The sequence below is a fragment of the Heterostelium album genome (genome assembly GCF_000004825.1).
Source record: "Heterostelium album PN500 unplaced genomic scaffold PPL_scaffold4, whole genome shotgun sequence".
Lineage (NCBI taxonomy): Eukaryota > Evosea > Eumycetozoa > Acytosteliales > Acytosteliaceae > Heterostelium > Heterostelium album.
Genome location: NW_008805066.1, coordinates 896,268 through 917,011, shown reverse-complemented (window position 1 = coordinate 917,011; position 20,744 = coordinate 896,268). Strand labels below are relative to the sequence as shown.

The following is a 20,744-nucleotide window of genomic DNA, read 5'->3' as shown; positions in this document are numbered from 1 at the left end:
ATATTTATATATATTTAAACGATGAAAGAATGTGTTGAACATGATAAAGATCTGGACGTTTTATGTTCAGATTGCAATGTTGTAATGTGTTATCGTTGTCACATTGCATATCATAATCGACATTGTGCATTTCACACAGATGACATTAAAAAATCACTTTTAAATGTAGATTATTCAGTTGTTGCTTATGATCATATTAATAGTAATCATAATCATAAAGAAAAAGAAGAAGAAATTAATAAAGATAATAATATTAATAATAACAAAGATGGCAGTGATCATATTAATGAAAAAGAGATGAATGAAGTGATTAGTAATAAAGATGATCGTAATAATAAGAATAATAGCAATAAACAGAATGATAATAATATTATTCAAAATAGAATACAAATTTTATGGAATAAATCAAAAGAATCAGTCAATCATATTCAAAAACTTAGCGAAATCGAGAATCAAATCAGTGATCATTTCAAACAATATTATGAAATGTTAATGAAAGAAGAGAGTAAATTAAAACAACCAATCATTGATGAAATCGACCAAACCAAACAACAACTCGATCAAATCATCAAAGAAATACAATCATTACACAATATCATTCAATCGATCACTCCAACTCTGAAACCAGATGAAAAGAGCAATAATCATGATCATGATATACCAAATAATAATAATGAATATGATATTCTACCAGATATTACAATCAATTATTCACTTCCAACATTGATTGAATCAATTCGACAAACTAAAACATTCGATCAATTCATTCATAATAATAGTAATACAATATTTAATCTTGAAAACAAAAAACAAACCAACAATGAAATCATTGAATATCTAAAAGATAACAATGAAACCAACAAGAATAAGAGACATAAGAATAATGATAACAACAAGACAAGTAATAATAATATTTATAATTCAATATTAGGAATCATTCGCAATCATTTCAATCAACATAATATCGATCAAATTGTCTACAAGAATAATATTTCAATCGACAAGAATGAGAATCATCAGAGTTATTTTAATGGAGTCATAAATCTCATTCGAAATTCTCTCAACCTCAAACTTGATGCTGACAAAACAACCAATAATATCAAACATATTATAACTATGGATGATGACAATATAGTATCATTATACAAATGGGATTACAAATCAGGAAATCAAATGGAATTAATGGAGAATGAATCAAAAGAATTGACAGATTTAATTAGAACCAAACTGGATACCGATCAAATTTTCTTTGTATCATCAAACTCAACCATCTATGTATTCCCAAAGGAAGATAACATATTCATTGCCTACTCGATCATTGACAACAAATTCAGACTATCTTCGTTTTACCCATTATTTCATCCTACATTCATTGGTCAGCCTTGTTTTTTCTCAGACGAACTATGCTACTTGTATCTCTATTGCAAATCCAACGAAGATTTTGAGGACAATACATTAATCATTCGATTCAATACCATATTGGAGGAGTTTGAATTATTTCATTATCATAATAATTCAAAAGACAGCATCCCAGTGGCATTGATTGATAATCATCACTCAATACCATATACATTCAATATATACTACGATTCTTCTTTAAGAGTGATCTTTCTTGCTAGATACAATGAATTAATAACAGATGTTGAAGAAGTCCATCCGATTATCAGTAAAATAGAACCGACATTCATCACCTCTTGTTTTGCTGGTAAAACTGGTTATCTTTATTATGGCGATGAAAATCAAGACTATTTCATTAAAATAGAATCTATTTATGACTACAAGATCACAAATCTTGCCACAATTGAAGGACGTGCAACCATAGAAGTAAGAGAAAATCAAGTGTTGATCGTAACACCAATGGTTTACAACTGCGACCAGGATGGAAATATCTATCTTTTCACAGATGATAAAAACTATTTCTATTCACTTAAAGACAATCAATGGAAAGAATCTCATTTTAATATTTCAAACATAAAATTGATAACCAATACAACATCCAGATCATTTTTACAAACGACGACTATTTAAGAGTTGGTGGTGTTACTATTTTCGAATTAAATACCCAATAAAACAATATTTTATTTCAATTATCCAATCTTTATTCGAGTCGTTTTAAAAATAAATTTATCTTCTAATCAAAAGATAAATTTATCTTCTAATCAAAAAATAGATTTAATATGGTTACATATTTTATTTATTATATTCATATTATTTTGATAATTTTTATATAATTCGATTTGTCTAGTGTTTAAAAATTATTCTATAGGATCATTCAATGACCTATTTAATTTCTTTTTAAAAAACAACCCAACCTAAAAAATGAAATAACACATATTATGTTTTCAGATCTATGAACAGTCTTTTAGTACTTTTAACACTTTTGAACAACAAGCAATCTCAGAAAAGTTTATTCAAGTGTAAGATATAACCAAAATATTTAGCATTGTTAGAGATAATGTGTGATTTATTTATAACAGAGTTGTAAATTATGTGTATCAATAGATTGGTTAAATTCAACAACAATAAGTCGATTCGATTACAATCTTGTATTCAAACAAGAGATTGAGAGATATGATGACTGTTTGGTTGCTCTCTACTGACATCTATATTTGAAGCAACAAGAAGGAATGTCATCACCAGTAAATAAGTACATAGTGTATTCCTAGGTTGGTGATTGATATGTTGTTGCTGTTTTTCCATACTTGTAAGATATCAACAACAACATTTAGAACAGTTAAAGAAAGATATCATCGCAGAATACACAATAGTACTTAGCTCTTAGATCGTTGATTTATTGGTTAATGAACATGTCCATAGAATCTAATGATAACATCTCTACTACATTCAGTGTATGCTTGATGTTGGTTTGAACAGAGATACCTCAGCAACATCAAGCCATGTACGATTGCTTTGAAATAGTAGAGACAGAAAAGATCGATCGGGAACGTGTCGATAGATCACAGTGGAATTAGGTCAGGTTAATCTCGATTGGAACCAGAGAAGGCAGCGATTTAAACAAAGTCGACCCAACCGAAGACTATAGATCCAGTTCTTTGAAGCAAAGTGATACACCTACAGAAGTGATATGGAAAGAACCTTGAGTTCGAATCGTAACCATCTTTCAGAATTGATCATTGAGCAAGAGGTCGACTAAACTGTAGACCTATTGTTCGGTTTGTACCACGAGAATCTGATAAAATGAACAGAGATGACTAGATTAGATCACAATGTTTGTTTCTACAAACCATCATTATAAGATAATTCAAATGCAATTAGTTAGGTATTCTAAATGTTTATTATATTGCTGCACTCACTCATCAAGATTTCATACTCATTTATTTATTTTCATTCTATACTCATAACAAGATTAGAAATGGAATAGTACAACATGATAATCACGTGAAACAAATCAATAAAACAGTACCCAACAACAATAATCAACAAAAGATATTAATAGAATACAGAATATTAATAATAATCATATTAAAAGTACAGATCCACCAAGTAATCAAGAAGATACAACAACAAGATATTCAACAAGATCAATCATTGAATCAATCAATCAATGTTCAACATTAATATCATTCATTCAATCGAATTCAGACACAATATTCAATCAATACACTTTAGATATCAATCATGATAATCATTACGATATCAAAGATATTCTTTCACAACAATATAATAATGATACAGATTCAATGTTATTAGATTCAATTTATAAGATAAATAACAACATCAACAACACAACGAAATCAATAATCAAACAACAATCATTTAATGATTATTATTTTAGGGAATCTTCATATTCCTTAAAAGGTCAACAGAAATTAGAAAATCTCTTTAAATCTTCAGTAGATCTTTTCACTTTACCATTTGAACAACCACAACTTATTATCAATGACAAACAAAACACCAAACACACCTATATCTTTTCAACACATTCTGATAATGGAGCAACATTGTTTGACATCACCAACAACTCAACAGAACCAACTGGAATCCATCAATTGAGAAACACTAATTTCAAATTTAGATATTGTCCAGTTATTCAAGTTGGTGATACCATCTATTCATTCAATATCCGGGAGAATAATTATTTCACATACTCGATTACCACAAAACAAATGAAAATCCGTGATATCGATTATGATGATGAAATTATTAATTGCACATTATCCTATGATGGTAAAGATCATATCTATTTGATGGGTTTGAACAAATATATTGTCTGATTCAACATTCATTCTCACGAAATCGATGACATCTTCGATAGTTATTTAAGAGATAACTACTATGGAGATGATGAAGAGGAAGATGATGATAATGATTCTCCTTTCCTCCCATCCACAATTTCGTTCTGGTACAAAAGCAAACTCTATACTTTTTCCGATTTCAATATTTATATGTCAATTTATGATCCAACCAAAGACGAGATAGAAGACATCGATATGCCTAGTGAGATGGAATATTATTGTGCATGCACCGATGGCAATGGAAATGTCTATTTCTACACAAATAACAAAACTTTTCATCGTTTCAATGTCGACACCTTGAAAATGGTCGATCTGAAATCTAATCAACAATTTCCTAATTCTTTGTTGTATCACAAGTTTTCAGATGAACAATCATATATTTATGTTCTTCGTGGAAATCAATATAACAAAGAAAATCAAAGATATTCAATCGAGAATGATCAATGGGAGATCATTTTTACAAAAGATGATTATTGTAGATCTTGTTGTAAAGGTGCTATTTTCGAATTAAATATGTAATAAAATTTATTATATTTCTATTATCTTCCTCTATATAATTAATAAATAAGAAATAATTTAATTTTATCTTTATCTTCCCAATATCCATTTTTTATAGTGTTTTTAAATGGCTAATCTTAGAGCTGCTGAACTGATTTTTATAAACTGAACATCGAACGTTCAATATTGCAGTATTCAACCTCTAATACTCGAGTAAAAACCCAAATATTTATCACCCCCATTAACTCGTTAATGTATATCTATTAGTGAAAATGCAAAATATTAGAATATCGACTAAATATTCTAGTTTTTAAACATTTTCAATATATTTAGAACGTATTAATATATATCTGTTTGTAAGCATGGCTGCAATCATCCAAACCTTATGATGTTTAGATGTGCTATCGATTTTACATGAAAAAAAGGGAAAACAAACTGAGGTTGCATTGCATTTTCTCATTCTTCCAATTGAGTTTTCTACTACTATTCGTACTTGCTTTATCCTATTATCAAATGTCTTTAGTTTTTCTTCTGAGAGATCAGGAGGTTCACTTCCTTCACAGAAAGGAACAGGTTTTGAGACCCAAAGATAAACATTTGGCAGAAGCAATTTTCAGGAAAGAAAAAGTATCATACATATACCAAGCTTGTTTATTTTGACCCCAAGGGAAAGATCCTCCACTTAGGTGAAAGTAACTTTGGTAGTATTGGTGATATTACATTATTGTACGATGATCGGCTATGGTTGAATGTTAACTTTGATCCTTTACTGTAATGCATTTCTCATTGCCATTTGGATCTACAATGGTTTCCCCTGACCTCATTCTAATATCTATATCTGGAGGAATGACATCCTTTCTTGCTATTTCCGAAAGTCTAATTCCATTGTTTACACAATTTGATATCCAGCACTTTCCACGAGTAAATAATAAAGATAAAACTGAATATGGAATAAAAATGACTAAGCCAAATTAAGAAGATATAGTTCTTCTTCAGTTAATTTGGTTTCTTTTTATAAATCGTCGAATGAACTCATATCCACACCAATCAAACTTGTGTGAAACATTGTGGGTTTTAAGAGAGACCAAATTACAGTATCTGTAATTTTGAATAGTTTATTACACTGTATTAATTTTGATTTGAGAAACGACAATGAAATATTAATTGTTATTATTTCTTTTACCTCTGGTGATGCGTTTAGTTTGTTCTTCTCTCGCTGGTGATTTAGCAGTTGCAGCTTTAGCTGGTGATTTAGCAGTTGCAGCTTTGGTGATCTTTTGTCTTTTTGATATTTGAACTTCCTCCACGGCCGTGTCTTGTTCTTCCGGTTCCTCATGTTCCACTGGTTCCTCATACTCCTCCAGATCCTCATGCTCCTCCAGATCCTCATGTTCCTCCTCTTCTTCAATAACCTTAGCTCTTTTGGTAGTGGCCTTAGACTTGGTGATCTCTGTTGCCTTTGTCTTGGTTGATGTTTTAGATTTTGAATTGTGTGACTTTGGAGACTTTGGAGTTAATCCGTCAACATTAGCTTTATCAATTAATAAAAAGAATTAGTAATTATAAGGAATAGTTATGATATTAAAATAAACATACGTATATTCTCTTTTACCCAGCTCTCATACCATTTATGACTATAGGATTTCCTGTGCTCAAAGAATTTAATTAAACAAGTAGGATTACAAAAATATAAGAAAACTCCCGAAATAGTTGATGGACCTTTAATACTAAAATAAGTAGAGCAGACCATATGACAAGATGTACAACTGACTCCTTTAGGATATTTAATTGAGATAGTTGTATCATATAGCTTATTCATCTGTATTCGAATAATCTCTGAACATTGGGGATCGTAAAAGTGAGCAGTTCTACAAATATTGCGAACCTTCAATCCAATGAATACAACAACCTTTTTGATATGTGATGAAGGTTTTTTACAAGAGTAGGCTATTACTTGGTTACAAAGACATGCAGCTGGTTTGTCGACTTCATAGCCAGGTATGGTTGGCTCCTCCTTAATCTTAATTTGTGATGGTAATGGTGATGAAAGAGGTTCATTATGGGACTTGTGTGTGCTATTGTTGTTCCTAATATTTTTGTTGCTATTATTGTTGTTGCTAAAATTGTTGTTGCTATCACTGTTGTTCTTGTATTTATCAGAATTGATTTCATCTAAATATAATTCATAATGTGGTCGTTTATATGATGATCGATATTGATTTAGATTGTTGTAATTGAAACTCGAGTCTATATTTGAATTGTGAAAAGATGGGTTATATGAAATGTTTGATTGATGATTGATAGTAAGATGATTGTTTGGTGAATATCCAATTAATTGAGATTGTTTATTGTTATCCTGCTTTACAATATGTGGGTATGTATCTCGTAATATTGATTTAATCTTTGAATATCGAAACTTGCTCTTTAAAATCTCTATGGATGACTTAGGGAAGATAATAATTGCAATTAAGATGCATTTTACTGTAGTATTATATTATTGCAATTAATAAACAGATATATATCATCCCAAGTTTTAACAGACATACAATACTTACAAACATGTTTAATTAAAATGTGATGATTTAACTTCTTATGACATAAAGGGCATACCTTTCCTTCTGCTTTAAAGTTTTCCTCTATTAAACTACGTCTTTTCGTTAAGGTGTTATCAATATAATTATCCATCTTATATATATATAAGCGCCATATATTGAAATATGCTAAATTTTTTTCAATGATAGTGGTTGTGGCTGTTTTTCACAATTTTTTTTTCTAAGTTTTTGCAATAGAGATTAATATTAAAAAAAATAAAATAAAATATCAAACCTTGTTAGATTTTAATAAAAATTAGATAAATAGAAAGCACTTTTATAGTAGATTTAGAATATAAAGTTTGTTTTATTCTTTAAAAAAAATTGAAAGAGTTTGGCCTCTGTTTTTCGATGGGTAAAATGAGTTTTCCAATCTGCATCGGAGTTCGGAGCAAGCTACAACGAACCCGAGAGATCAAAGAATACAGGAACAGACATATTTATCAATGTTATGAAAGATTCAATCAATTTCTCAAAGATCTTCAATCAAAAATTGGTGTTCAAAAAATAGTTATTGTAATATGGGAAATAGATATTTAACAATGATTAAATATGGAATATTTGGTTTTTTTTTTTTGCAGTTGGCTCTAAATCGAATAAAATAAAAAAACCACGCAGATCACATTAATCCCACTAATTTAAGAGAGCATGATAGTTTCATCCTTGGTTACTATGTAATCCTTGTTGTATTGATCTTCTCTTATCAAACATTGGAATAGCGGTTTAGGTAGTGGATTAACATGAATAGGATGCTCTCTTATCAGTGTATTGAATATCTCTTTGTAACGCTTAATATAATTGAATTTGATCAAGACACCAGGAAAGCAACCAAGATCATACCAATTACATCTTGGATTACGAAAATCCTTTACATATTGAAAGATCTTTTGATTCAAAACTACTGAACGAAGTATTTTCTTTAGCAAATGATAATCATTATCATTTGTATTATTTTCTAAATTTACTATTCACATGTTATGAATGAATTATTCTTATGATCAAACATGTTTTTAAATCTGCAAATGGGAATATCGGTTTTTTTGAATTTTAATTTAATTTTTTTAATTATTTTAATTTAAATTCCGATGAAAAAAAAATAAAACGAAAAATTATTTGAAATTAAATATTATTCTTTTTTGAGAAGATCATTTAGAATATTTATCATATTTATATATTAAATTGTTTTAAAGTATTATATTATATATTATATATTGATAGTTATATAAAGATGAATTTAAATCAAGTAAATTGGTTCCCATCAGAAAAACCAATCTATGATATCAACAAGAGTTGGGAGGAGAACTTGGAGAAAGGACCATTCGTTAGCGATAAATACAAGGTTTTAGAGCGTAATTGGAAGTCAAAGGATCAGTGGATCGATTTTTTGGGTCATAAAGTCGCTTCACCTCTCGGTGTGCCAGCGGGTCCACTTTTGAATTCGGCATGGATCAAGTTTGCTGCGGAGGCAGGTTTCGATGTCGTCACCTACAAGACTATTCGTTCGAATCCATACTCTGGACATCCAGTACCGAATGTACTCTATATCGATGTTCCACAGGGTCAGTTGAACAAGTCAGAGAGTGGCGGTACTCTTCACGCCACCACACAGATGCCCGGCGACATCGAGCAGCTGGCCATCACCAACTCGTTCGGTATGCCATCGAAAGACCGTGCATACCTCTTGGAAGACATAAAGAAAGCACAATCGTACTTGGCCGATGGACAACTGATGATCGTTTCCATCACCGGAACTGCAGCGAACGCCAGTGACTTTATCCAAGACTTTTTGGATGTTGCCAACATCGCGTTGGATGCCGGTGCCAAAGTCATCGAGGTCAACTACAGTTGTCCCAATGTATGTACAGGCGAAGGACAAATCTACAACAACCCAGACGAAGTCTACAAGATCTCAAAGGCATTGGTCGATATCCTCCAGCCAAAGGGTGTACCATTGATCATCAAGGTCGGTGTCATGGAAGACCGTGAACTGATGACAAAGCTATTCCGTCGTGCTGAAGAGGCTGGTGTCGCCGCTATCGCCGGTATCAACACCATGTCGATGAAGATCACCGACAGCAAGACAGGTGCTCCATCGCTCGGTGAGAACAGACTCACCAGTGGTGTATGTGGTGCACCGATTCGTTCGGCAGCACTCGACTGGGTAAGAAACGCAAGATCGATCGTCAACGACAACAAACTCAACCTCAAACTTCTCGGATGCGGTGGAGTAGTTTTACCAGAGCATTTCGATGATTTCCTCGAACAAGGTGTAGATATTGCTATGTCTGCCACCGGTTTAATGTGGGATCCATACATTGCAATGAAATGGCATAACAAACTTTAAATATCTTAACATATAAATAAAACTAAAAACTAAAAACCAATAATAATAATATTTATTATAATATATTTGATTTTTTTATTCGATTGTTTGTTTGTTTGTATTTAATTAATCGGCAATTGATTTGTCAATCATTTGTTCGAATGAAAGGTTCTGCATTTCATCCATGGTCAATGTGTCAACGATATCGAATCTGGCACCTTGTGAAGTGAGATAGTCATCCAATCCCTTGAGGAAAGTGGTTGCACTACGGTCTCTACCGATTTGAATAAAGGAGATCGAAAGATCTTCATCTCTTGTGAGTCTGTTTGCTGTTGCGATTATTAATTTCTTTACATCCGATTCATTGTTTGGAATACCATCGGTAATGACCAAGATAGTCTCTGGTTTATTTCCTTTGATGAAATGATCATCGATAGCTTGTTTCAATACACCATGTAAATCAGTTGTACCACTAAATTAAATAAAGATATAATTATTAATAAATTTGATTTGATTTGATTTGAACTACTATGTTCAATAGCTAAAGATATAACTATCATTCTTACCTTGGTTTCTCACGTTGGAATAATCCCATTACCATATTTCCATCACGAATGTTCTCGTATTTTGGATGTCTTGGCGATGGACTGGAGAAGAAGTAAACTGTAATTCCATCTGGATCGGCTTGGCAAGCGAATGGTGCAATCTTGGCAACGGCAGCCGATGCTTGGTTCCAGAGTGAACCTGACATACTACCTGATTTATCGATGATCAATGTGTAGTCTCTTGCATATCTGTGTTTGACGTGATCAAAGAACTTCACTAAACTGACACCTCCTCCTGCTGCTGGTGCTGGTGCAGCGGGTGGAGCACCGTATTGACCTGGAGCTGCTGGTTGTCCGTATTGTCCTGGTGGTGGATAAGCACCTGGTTGTGGTTGACCGTATTGTCCTGGAGCTTGTGGTTGTCCGTATTGTCCTGGAGGTGGGTAGGCACCTGGTTGTTGTTGTCCGTATTGTCCTGGAGGTGGATAAGCACCTGGCTGTGGCTGTCCATATTGTCCTGGAGGTGGGTAGGCACCTGGCTGTGGTTGTCCGTATTGTCCTGGAGCTGGTGCACCTGCTGGTGGCTTACCGTATTGTCCTGGAGCTGCTGGTTGTCCTGGAGTTGGGTATGGTTGTCCGTATTGACCTGGAGCTTGTGGCTGTCCATATTGACCTGGAGCTTGTGGATGTCCGTATTGTCCTGGTGGTGGATAAGCACCTGGTTGTGGTTGTCCATATTGACCTGGAGCTTGTGGTTGTCCGTATTGTCCTGGTGGTGGATAAGCACCTGGCTGTGGTTGTCCATATTGACCTGGTTGTGGTTGACCGTATTGACCTGGTTGTGGCTGACCATATTGTCCTGGTTGTTGTCCATATTGTCCGGGAGCTGGTGGTTGTCCGTATTGACCTGGAGCTGGTGGTTGTCCGTATTGTCCTGGAGGTGGATATGCACCTGGTTGTGGTTGTCCATATTGTCCTGGTGGTGGATAAGCACCTGGTTGTGGCTGTCCATATTGTCCTGGAGCTGGTGCACCTGGTTGATTTGGAGCTTTACTCATTCTCTATGTAAATTATACAAAAAAACTAACAAAACTAAAAATAATATTCTAAACTAACAAATATAATACAAACTATAGATAAAAGTATCTTTTTAAGATATATATAATAAAAATACAAAAAAAAAAGCTGAACTGAAAAGAAAAAGAATTAATTAAAAAAAGAAAAAGTAAATAGGTGTTTTAATTTTTAGTAAAAATAACAAAAAAAAAAAAAAAATTCAATTTTTTTTTTAAAAAATGTGTGGCTTAAAATAGTCTGCCTGAAGAGCTAACCATATAAAAATCTTACTCTTAAAGTCTTAAAACCTAGCAATTCCAACACCTTGTTTTAAGACCATGTCTCTAAACACGTTGTTTCAAACATTTGCATATTATGTTTTTTTAGATAAAAAGAAATGAATGAACATCTGAAAACTCTTACAATCCTTATTATTATGATAATAAGATTAATCAAACTAAATAATTTATTTAACCATCAATAATTAAAGATTTAAGAATATATCCAGATTAAAAATTTAAATAACAATAGTTTTATTTTAATTTATTTTTATTTATATTTATATTGTTGCTTTACATTGTATTGGTTTAAAAATACAAAAGATAAATAAAATATTATTGTGGGGAGATGTTTCTAATAAAACAATTACGTTCAAGAAATAATCTAGATTTTATTTCTTGCAACCAAAAGCAGCATAGTTTTTTTTTTTTATGTTTTTATTTTTTTTCAGCCATTTTTCGTTTTTGGCAAAGATTCCATCAGTTTTACAGTTAAATTTTCCTAAAAATATCTTTTTTGATGATGTTAAAAATAAAAAATAAAACTTTGAAGATTATCTTTTAAGACTGACTGGACTTAAGCATCAAATAAATCATAAATGAATAGTTATAAATATTTATTTCAATTACTTTTAATATTATTATTATTTTGTAAGTTAGTTTTTAATTAATTATAAATATCTGTAATGTTTAAATAAACTAATAAATCTGAATAAAATAAATTTATATATATTCGTATTCAAAAAAAAAGGTTTTGGGACAATTCATTCAGTAAATACAAGAGATGTTAGTGTTCTCTCAGAATTCAATCCCCTGTTTGTCGATGGAAATTCTGAATGTGCTTTCGATGTTTACATCTCTGTAAACGATACTACTCAGGTGAAATTGATTACATTGTCAAGTGGATCTGGAAATGTTATCAACATAACTTCGACGCGGATACCTTTTATGACTCTAGAGAATCAGATGTTTCTCTTGAACGTACTTGCCAATCCTGGTGCGGTAAACCTGACGATCGAGATGGACGACGGAAACAACTACTTTTTGGGAACGACAACATGTTCCGAACAAACTGCTAGAATCACTGTTAAGGACACCAAATTCATTCGAGCGAACGACGGTAGCTATTATGGTGTCATTTTCATCGAAAAAGACAATGTCCTCGCCAGCTCAAATACACTGCAACAAAATATCCTCTATCTACTGGATGGATACGCCAGACCTTTGGCCAATCAAACGGGAACCATCACTGTTTTAAATAGAGATGCTACTCAACTAGGTTTCAAGTTTGCAATCAGTCAACCATACGCTTCGTTAAACTCTGATTTTTATATAACATTATCTATCTTTGGTGATGTTAAGTCAAAATTTATTGTTCGCAATCCATTCGATATAGGTAACTACACTGTAAATTCTAGAATATCTTTGTTTATTTAAATTCAACCAGAGGAATAATTCTTTTATATTCAACTTTTTTTACTAATCTAACATGTTACAAAAACAAACCAAAATATAGTTTATAGTGTTTTTATGAACGGAAGCACAAATTTTCCAATTCAAAATGCTATTATAAATGAAAATCCAACAACCATTCAGGATACATTTCCTCAATTTGCTCAAATAGAGACATTTAATCAATCAAAAGGATTCTTGAGCACTGGAGTCATGCCTGTCAGAGATTGGGATAATCAAACTACCTATCTCAGTCCATTGTCTTCCGATTTATACTATATGCAAGCTGTCTCTATTGAGTTGAACATCTATTCTCTAACTATAAATAGGGCTGTCGGTAAGTGAAGTGTAAACAAAGTATTTGTTTTTTCAGCTAAAATTGCATAACTAATAACTCTATCTAATATGGTTTATAGATGTCTTTCCAAATTTTAATGTTACAGCTGGAAGCTATCCAAATGCTGGTTGCTATATATATAGTGTAAATCTATGGGCAAATAAAATATACATGAATAATATCACGAGTAATGGATTCACCACTACCATCAGACACCCAAACGGATTTGAATCAGGCAGATACAAATACTCGTTTACTTTTCCATGGCCATTTAGTGTCTTTTCATCGATTGTAAATTTTCAGGTACCTCCACTGGTGGTTAATCTCGCCACCACCTTGTCTGCTGTTCTCCCAGCACCAAGTAAGTTAAATACACAAAAACTATTGTTATTTGGAAACAAAATCAACTAATATATTTATAACTTTTTTTCGAAAAAAGGTCCTAATATTTTTATAGAGAAAATTAATATCAGATATTTTGATGGTATTGCAAATATTAGAGTTCAATTCATTTCAGTTTATCCGATAAGAAGTATTAGGTTCTCTTATTTGGAGATGACTCAATCAAATTTGGTGTCTGGAAGTACTACTGCTGGTGTTCTAGAGGCAAACATCGAAGGAAACAACATGCTGCTGATGAAAAATGAATATATGATAGTCTCTGACCAATCGAATTACCAAATGGGATTGTCAAACTTGTTCTATACCAACATAACAACCAATACATCCTTCCAAATCGAAGATATCACCTATTTCGAGTTTGGAGTAAACAACATGGAACTAAAAAGTGGTATTGATGTAAAGAATACTCTTTTCTTAAAAGTTAGAAGCCCAATACCTTATTTTACACCATCTCTCAGTTTCCCAAATACTGGAAAATCATTTTCTGGTGTATTTGTTCCAGAACTTCAATTATATTATATCAATTTTGATGTTATCTCGTCACAAATAGCTGGAAATATGACATATACTCTATCAAATGGAATCGATACTTTCTCGAATAGTTATCTTGAGCTAGTAGGAATTAAAAATGCTACTTTAACAATTACAAAATCAAGTATGTATTTTATATCAATTATTAATTAGATTTTAAAACTAATACCAATCCAAATTAAGTTGGTGATATATTACAACCTAACTTATTAGACATTACTGCAATTCCCGCTCTCAAAGTTCTTGTCCCAAGCGATTCGAATCGCACAATTGGTTGGTCCGTTGCAATTAGAGATCAACCAAATGGATTTGAGTATGGTTTGGCTCGTGTAATATCATCTGCCAATACTGTTCCCATCGAAATATATTTTAATGGCGCCACTCGTACATATGGCAATGCGAATGATGGACTATATAATATATATTTAAACATTTCTGGAAATTGTGCGACACAAACCTATAGATTGATGAATTTGTATCTTTTTGATAAGAGTAATGTTATTCAATTCGATGCTCTATTATCGATGATTGGACGAAGGGATGATCAATTATCAATAACTGCCAATTGTCAAGGTAAATATATATTTAATTATTTCAATCAAATCAAATTGACTAATTACTTATTATTATTTTATTATTTAGATCCAATTGATATAGATCCACCAGAATTAGTTTCTTTAGTGGCAAATGAATTTGTTGACGTTGGATCTAATCAAAGAACGTTGGTTTTTACTCTTTTTGGAGCTGATTCTGGAAGTGGAATGTCAAAGTCTGTTACACCAGTGATTAAACTTATTCCACAATATCCTTATGAAGTTTTAACAATACCAACAGTTGTAAATGGCTCAAATGCCAAAGGAGTTACCTATAGAGCAACAATAGATCTTCCTTATGGTTATGGTTGTGGTGATAGTTTCATATTTTCAGTCTATGGGTTGGTTGATAATCATATGAATTTCATTTCCTATACCTCGATTGACTTAGAGAAAAATGGTAAGCCATACTTTGTAAAGAGATACTTTAATATTACAACACCTGTTCTCCAATCAACATCAACTGTCACCCGAAATCAAAATAGTTTCTATGTCCATGGTAAGGGATTTGGTTTGAACGTCATGCCACCTGCAATCACAGCATATATAAACTATGGAAATGGATATCAAATTACTTCATTTGAATACATCTCACAAACATTATTGAAATTTAATATTCAACCTAGTATCGGACCATTGAAGATCTTTGTTACTGTCAATTCAAAGTCCTCGAATGAATTGGTTGTCCTAGTATCTAACCCATCTCCTTGGGTTGGTTTAATTCCAATTCCAACTGTGACACCAACCTCATCACCATCTCCAAGTTGTCCAGGAAATTGTAACAATCGAGGACAGTGTACTTTCGACGGTTGTCGTTGTAACTTACCATACTATGGTCCATCTTGTTCTTCTGGTAAATATTATAACTAAATATCTTATATTAATATTAACATACTAATTTTAACTCTTAAAAAAAACAATATTAACAGAGGCAATCAATGTCACACCTCCAGCTCCACAAACAACACCAGTCACTTCAAACAATATCACTATAAATGACAATGTCGATTTTGAAACATCAATGAAAGTCACAACGATTAAGGAACTCGATGCAGAATTGAAGGAAATCAAAACATATACTCCAACAAACTGGAAACTAGATGACCAAAGCACTGACAATCAGACTGTTTATCTTTATTATTCAAAGTTGGAAGGAAGAGATACATTCGTCAATGTAACAATTGAATATTTCAAGGTTCAAACAAATATTACATTTGGTGATAAACAAATAGTACTTTCACCTTCTTCCATAAAATTTACGGTGGCACTATCTTCATTTAGCTTTACAGATAAACTTTCTAGTCTACAAGTTGAAATGGATATTTCTATTGGTAGTAATTCTGATGATGCTTGTATTTCAAATTCTGTAGGTTTGGACAATAGCGATAATGTACAATGGCTAAAAATGAATATCGATAAACAATCTCTTTATAGTAGATTTGTACCCTATGCTTTGATTGACGATAGACCTTTACTAATTCGTCAAAGACTCTTGGAACAATCAAACGAAACAAAATCAACCACCAACAAAGTCGGAATAATTATACCATTTTATTTTAATCAAGGTAATTAACAAAAACATTTTAAGAACTTCAAACATCTATATTAACTAAATATATTTTTAAATTATTTTAGTTTTGATTGATCCAGATTTTTCTCATTTGGTTGATATTGATGATAGTCCCAGTGCATGTGAAGGTAAAGATGACTCTAAAATAACAACAAAAATAATTATCGGTGTTGTGGTTGGTGTAGTGGGTCTAGCTATTCTTATATCATTGTCAGTATTTATAATCAAAAAAATTGGTAAACATAATCTTAAAATCAAAATTATCAAGCTAAAGAGATTAGGTCAAGATACCACCAAATAAATGTATATAAAAGTAGCTATCGATATCTTTACTTCAAAAATAAATGTAATTTGTTGTTTTACCAGCAGCAAGAAATCTGAATATAAATATATAAAGATTGTTTTAATATCTATTGATCTAATATAAAATTCTAAATCAACAATACAATCTAATATAAAATTAGTATAGATATTTAAGAATATAATTATCTTTTTATTTTGTTGGGAAGATAACTGGAATAAGAGTTTTGTTTTCTTGTTTCTCTGTGATTTCATATGATGATTGTACAGCTCCACTCCTAATAATATTATTAAAATGATAAGTATGAATTCTAGAATTTTTATTCTATTATTTTTAATAAATATTCTTACCATTTTGGATCAGCCAAAGCAGCTCTTCTTGCTTTAGTTCTGTCTTCAAAGTTATCATATGACCATAATGATACAACTGTATTTAATTTTCCAATCTCAGAGTAGAACAATCCACTTGGTGATGAATATTGCTTTCTTGCTTCAATACCATTTGAAATTAAATCCTCCCCTAATAAATTAAAACGTATATTAATATACTTATTTATTTTTAAATATTATCTTAGAAATAGTATTCTATACTTACATTTTGGTACTTGTCCTGCTTTAATTTGATAGGTTCTAAGTTCCCAAACTTTCTTTGAATCTAAATTCTCTGGTAAAGAGAGCTTTCCCCATGGGAACTCCTTTAAAACAATGTTTTCTTGTTTCAATACCATTGGTTTCATTTTTGCCATATATTTTTCATTCCAATCCTTATCGAAACGAAGATTGCTTCTAACTTGAGCACGATGATCAAGTGATGAATATTCCCAAAGATGAACAACTTCATTGATACCACCTAACTCTGACATCTAAATATATAAATCTATTAATATAAAATAATATATAATAATAATAAATGATTACTTTACCCAATATCCACATAGTTTTGAATGTTTAGCTCTCATATGCATATGCTCTTGAGTAAGTGAAATAAAATTGGCAAAATTCTCTAAAGAAATGCTATAAGTTCTTAATTCCTTTTTATTTTTTAAATGTATAATACACGGTTTAGAGTTAATAAAGAAACAGTAATAGATTAATATATTTTACTTACATAGACTCTATTTTCAACATCTTTTGGAATGTTTGTTGAGAATGTACGCTTTGATAAAGCTTGTGAAAGATTCTTAAAGAGAATTGTAGAGGTATTAAATTTGTTCATCTTTTGAAATTTAGATAGAATGATTAAATTCAATTGTAAGATGAAAAGAGTAATAAAATAAAGACGACTCATCAAACATGCATGCCTCGTCCAAAAAAAGATTTTTTGAAAAAAAAAATTAATAAAAAAATTAAAAAATTTGATCTTACAAAAAATATCTTGGAACCAGTGATCAGAAATATACAAAATAAATAAATTTAGTTTTAAAATACAAATTTTTATTATTATTATTATCTATTTTTTGATAGTAATATCTAACAACATTTGGTGTGACCACCATCGACAAACTTCTTTAGTGATTTGCTCATAAAGTATGGACGCTCTGGAGATCCATCGTTACGCTCACTATCCTCACAGAAACATAGCAACATGGTATCGATAGCCATGTCATAGACAGACATAAATCCACCTGAAATAAAGAATGCAATGAAACCGATAATCTAAATATTAATTGTGATAAGATAATATATGTTAGAAATGATTATTATTATGGTAATTTTGTTTTTTACATAACACTTACAATTACTGGTACAACATAGAAACCATCCTCTGCAATTCTCTGTAGAAGAATGAAGGAAATACCGATGGTAATAACGGTAATCAAAAGACGTCCCAAAAATATGAGGAATGCACTGATAACACTGACTGCTGCCACTCTTAGAACATTGCTTACAATCAGCGAGAATCCTCTTCTTGCACCTTTACAGAATGAATATCCATAGATTGCAACCTAAATAAAGATAATTAATTAATTAGTAAAAAGATAAAATGATTATATATGTTATGTTATTATAATTACCATGATATAAGCATTCTTATCAATAAACTTGATGAATCTTTCGAAACAACCGAATAGACAATTCAAACAACGAATTACAAATCTTGCGAGGAATGCTTCTTTTCCTTTGAATTTCTTCTCCAAGAATCTGAGTATCCATCGAATGAATTGGACGACCGCCAGAATGAGTGAACCGAATGCCAATGAACCAAGATGGTATCTAATGACTCTAAAGAATGATTTCCAAACCGGGAAGTAAGGTGTGTCTTTCTTATCCATTACCCAATACCACAATGCAATGGCACCTGCTAAAGTACATTGATTTATCGCCAGAATGAATGCATACGTCCAGAGTAAACCGAAAAAGTGATAGATTTGCATATATCTCAGTACTTTTGATGCTTCATATCCAATAAATACATCGTTTTCATCGTATGTTGGTGTACCTGCTGTACCAAGATAACTATAATAATAAATAATAAAAACATTAATAAATAGTTTATATTTATAATATAACTAATTAAATAGTTATTAAAAAAACCATACGCAGCAATAAACAGCCCAATAAGCCAAGAATGCACAAAGAGCAACGAAAATAAAAACAGGGAAGAAAAAGATAGATGGCATTGTTCCAATTGCTTTACTTGACTCCTTGATAATACCAATGGCCAATCTAATTCTCGAGAACATTGCCAAGATAATCAATGCCAATATACCTGTTATCACACACAATATAATGAATATAACTTTCAATGCTAAAACATTATCTTTTTGAGTTGGTAATCTTTGATTTGGTGGAATACTATCATATACATCAATTGCTTTTTGCCCTATTATTTAATAATACATATAAATATTAATTAATTATTACTATTTCTTTTACAAAAATTAATATTATAATAGATATATTTACATTGATAATAAACTTGTACACAAAGTAATGCTAAACAACCTATAACACCCATTACGGTTGCCCACGTAATTAGACCGGCAAAGAATCGAAGGAGGAAGATATAGACAAGTCCCAAACCCATTGCAATCAACGCACCATAGATAAGATACTTCCAGTTCTCGACGGTGTCTGAAAACACCTTGGTCGATGTATCGCCAAAGTTCTCGCTGATCACCTGGAAGAGCTTGTCGATGATGCTCTCAGTGGCATCAGTGATCTTCGAGGGTACACAACGATTGAGAACCGGTGTACTGGCGATACTACCCATACATGTACCCTGTGGGAATGTCTCGTTCAACGCCGGCGTCGTGTTGTAAGCACAGATCAACTGTGAGGGATCGTCCGGTGTCAAGTAGGTTTCATTCGGGCAGGAACTTACACAGATCGTTCTATACGATGCCAAACTCGGATAGTAGATAAAGTATACATATTTCTCATGGGTGAAATCTCGTGAGTGATTCGCTGGCAGTTTTCCAGCAGCGATATTATCGACACCACATGTATTACCTTCATAATCTGTTCCATATAACAATCTAATGATTTATGATTTATTTATTTATAAATAATATATTTGGTAAATTAATAAAAAATACAATTTTCAAAAAAAAAACAAAACTGATCATTGATATTTACCTTTTTGGATCACCCTCTTTAATTCCATAGTGAGCTACAACAGCCATACCAGCCCAGAATGCTAAAAATAATATTAAAAATAGACAGTCATGGCATTTTCTTTTCGAATAAACACCTTTATTTTTAATGACCTCTGTAGACTTTTTAATATGACTCTCTTTTTTATGAGTCATTTTTAAATTATATTCTCTGTTTTATTTATTTCTTTCTTGATAATAATAGTACAAATTTATAGTAATATAGATATAGATATAATAATTAGTTAATTTTAATCTGTACTACTCCCCATGAACAAGTATAGTAAATGAGTGTGTGTTGATCAATTCCGTTTGTATTTATTTAAAGTTTGATGTGTTTCACAAAAAATTAAAAGTTGAAAATATATTTAAAAATACTCAACTGAAATCAAATTTCGATCTAGATCGTTACTTGT

General features: G+C 31.5%; 8 protein-coding genes across 8 annotated transcripts; 4 read left to right on the top strand and 4 right to left on the bottom strand.

Moving 5' to 3' along the window:
* Positions 1 to 21: 21 nt before the first annotated feature.
* Positions 22 to 2,502, top strand: PPL_04919 (uncharacterized protein; the record flags this gene model as incomplete). The annotated part of the gene is made up of 3 exons (XM_020575816.1): positions 22 to 1,824; positions 2,347 to 2,417; positions 2,478 to 2,502. 3 exons carry the CDS (start codon positions 22 to 24, stop codon positions 2,500 to 2,502), a joined length of 1,899 nt encoding a protein of 632 aa, XP_020434611.1.
* Positions 2,503 to 3,208: 706 nt separating this feature from the next.
* Positions 3,209 to 5,347, top strand: PPL_04918 (uncharacterized protein; the record flags this gene model as incomplete). The annotated part of the gene is made up of 5 exons (XM_020575815.1): positions 3,209 to 3,229; positions 3,465 to 3,964; positions 4,037 to 4,212; positions 4,288 to 4,743; positions 5,151 to 5,347. The coding sequence occupies 5 exons, from the start codon at positions 3,209 to 3,211 to the stop codon at positions 5,345 to 5,347; spliced, it is 1,350 nt and encodes a 449-aa protein (XP_020434610.1).
* Positions 5,348 to 5,506: 159 nt separating this feature from the next.
* On the bottom strand, positions 5,507 to 7,783 carry PPL_04917 (uncharacterized protein; the record flags this gene model as incomplete). The annotated part of the gene is made up of 5 exons (XM_020575814.1): positions 5,507 to 5,694; positions 5,938 to 6,285; positions 6,693 to 7,001; positions 7,310 to 7,439; positions 7,772 to 7,783. 5 exons carry the CDS (start codon positions 7,781 to 7,783, stop codon positions 5,507 to 5,509), a joined length of 987 nt encoding a protein of 328 aa, XP_020434609.1.
* A 790-nt stretch (positions 7,784 to 8,573) lies between these two features.
* Positions 8,574 to 9,689, top strand: pyr4 (dihydroorotate oxidase; the record flags this gene model as incomplete). Its single annotated transcript, XM_020575813.1, has 1 exon — positions 8,574 to 9,689. One exon carries the CDS (start codon positions 8,574 to 8,576, stop codon positions 9,687 to 9,689), a length of 1,116 nt encoding a protein of 371 aa, XP_020434608.1.
* Positions 9,690 to 9,794: 105 nt separating this feature from the next.
* PPL_04915 (uncharacterized protein) lies at positions 9,795 to 11,271 on the bottom strand (the record flags this gene model as incomplete). The annotated part of the gene is made up of 2 exons (XM_020575812.1): positions 9,795 to 10,140; positions 10,235 to 11,271. 2 exons carry the CDS (start codon positions 11,269 to 11,271, stop codon positions 9,795 to 9,797), a joined length of 1,383 nt encoding a protein of 460 aa, XP_020434607.1.
* An 875-nt stretch (positions 11,272 to 12,146) lies between these two features.
* PPL_04914 (uncharacterized protein) lies at positions 12,147 to 16,733 on the top strand (the record flags this gene model as incomplete). Its single annotated transcript, XM_020575811.1, has 10 exons — positions 12,147 to 12,198; positions 12,299 to 12,974; positions 13,071 to 13,336; positions 13,416 to 13,480; positions 13,640 to 13,697; positions 13,794 to 14,393; positions 14,483 to 14,842; positions 14,912 to 15,715; positions 15,792 to 16,427; positions 16,498 to 16,733. 10 exons carry the CDS (start codon positions 12,147 to 12,149, stop codon positions 16,731 to 16,733), a joined length of 3,753 nt encoding a protein of 1,250 aa, XP_020434606.1.
* A 192-nt stretch (positions 16,734 to 16,925) lies between these two features.
* Positions 16,926 to 17,948, bottom strand: PPL_04913 (NIPSNAP family protein; the record flags this gene model as incomplete). The annotated part of the gene is made up of 5 exons (XM_020575810.1): positions 16,926 to 17,010; positions 17,084 to 17,252; positions 17,328 to 17,595; positions 17,656 to 17,763; positions 17,841 to 17,948. 5 exons carry the CDS (start codon positions 17,946 to 17,948, stop codon positions 16,926 to 16,928), a joined length of 738 nt encoding a protein of 245 aa, XP_020434605.1.
* Positions 17,949 to 18,202: 254 nt separating this feature from the next.
* slc44a2 (choline transporter-like family protein) lies at positions 18,203 to 20,484 on the bottom strand (the record flags this gene model as incomplete). The annotated part of the gene is made up of 6 exons (XM_020575809.1): positions 18,203 to 18,388; positions 18,469 to 18,678; positions 18,748 to 19,189; positions 19,268 to 19,556; positions 19,640 to 20,211; positions 20,312 to 20,484. The coding sequence occupies 6 exons, from the start codon at positions 20,482 to 20,484 to the stop codon at positions 18,203 to 18,205; spliced, it is 1,872 nt and encodes a 623-aa protein (XP_020434604.1).
* Between the last annotated feature and the right edge of the window lie 260 nt (positions 20,485 to 20,744).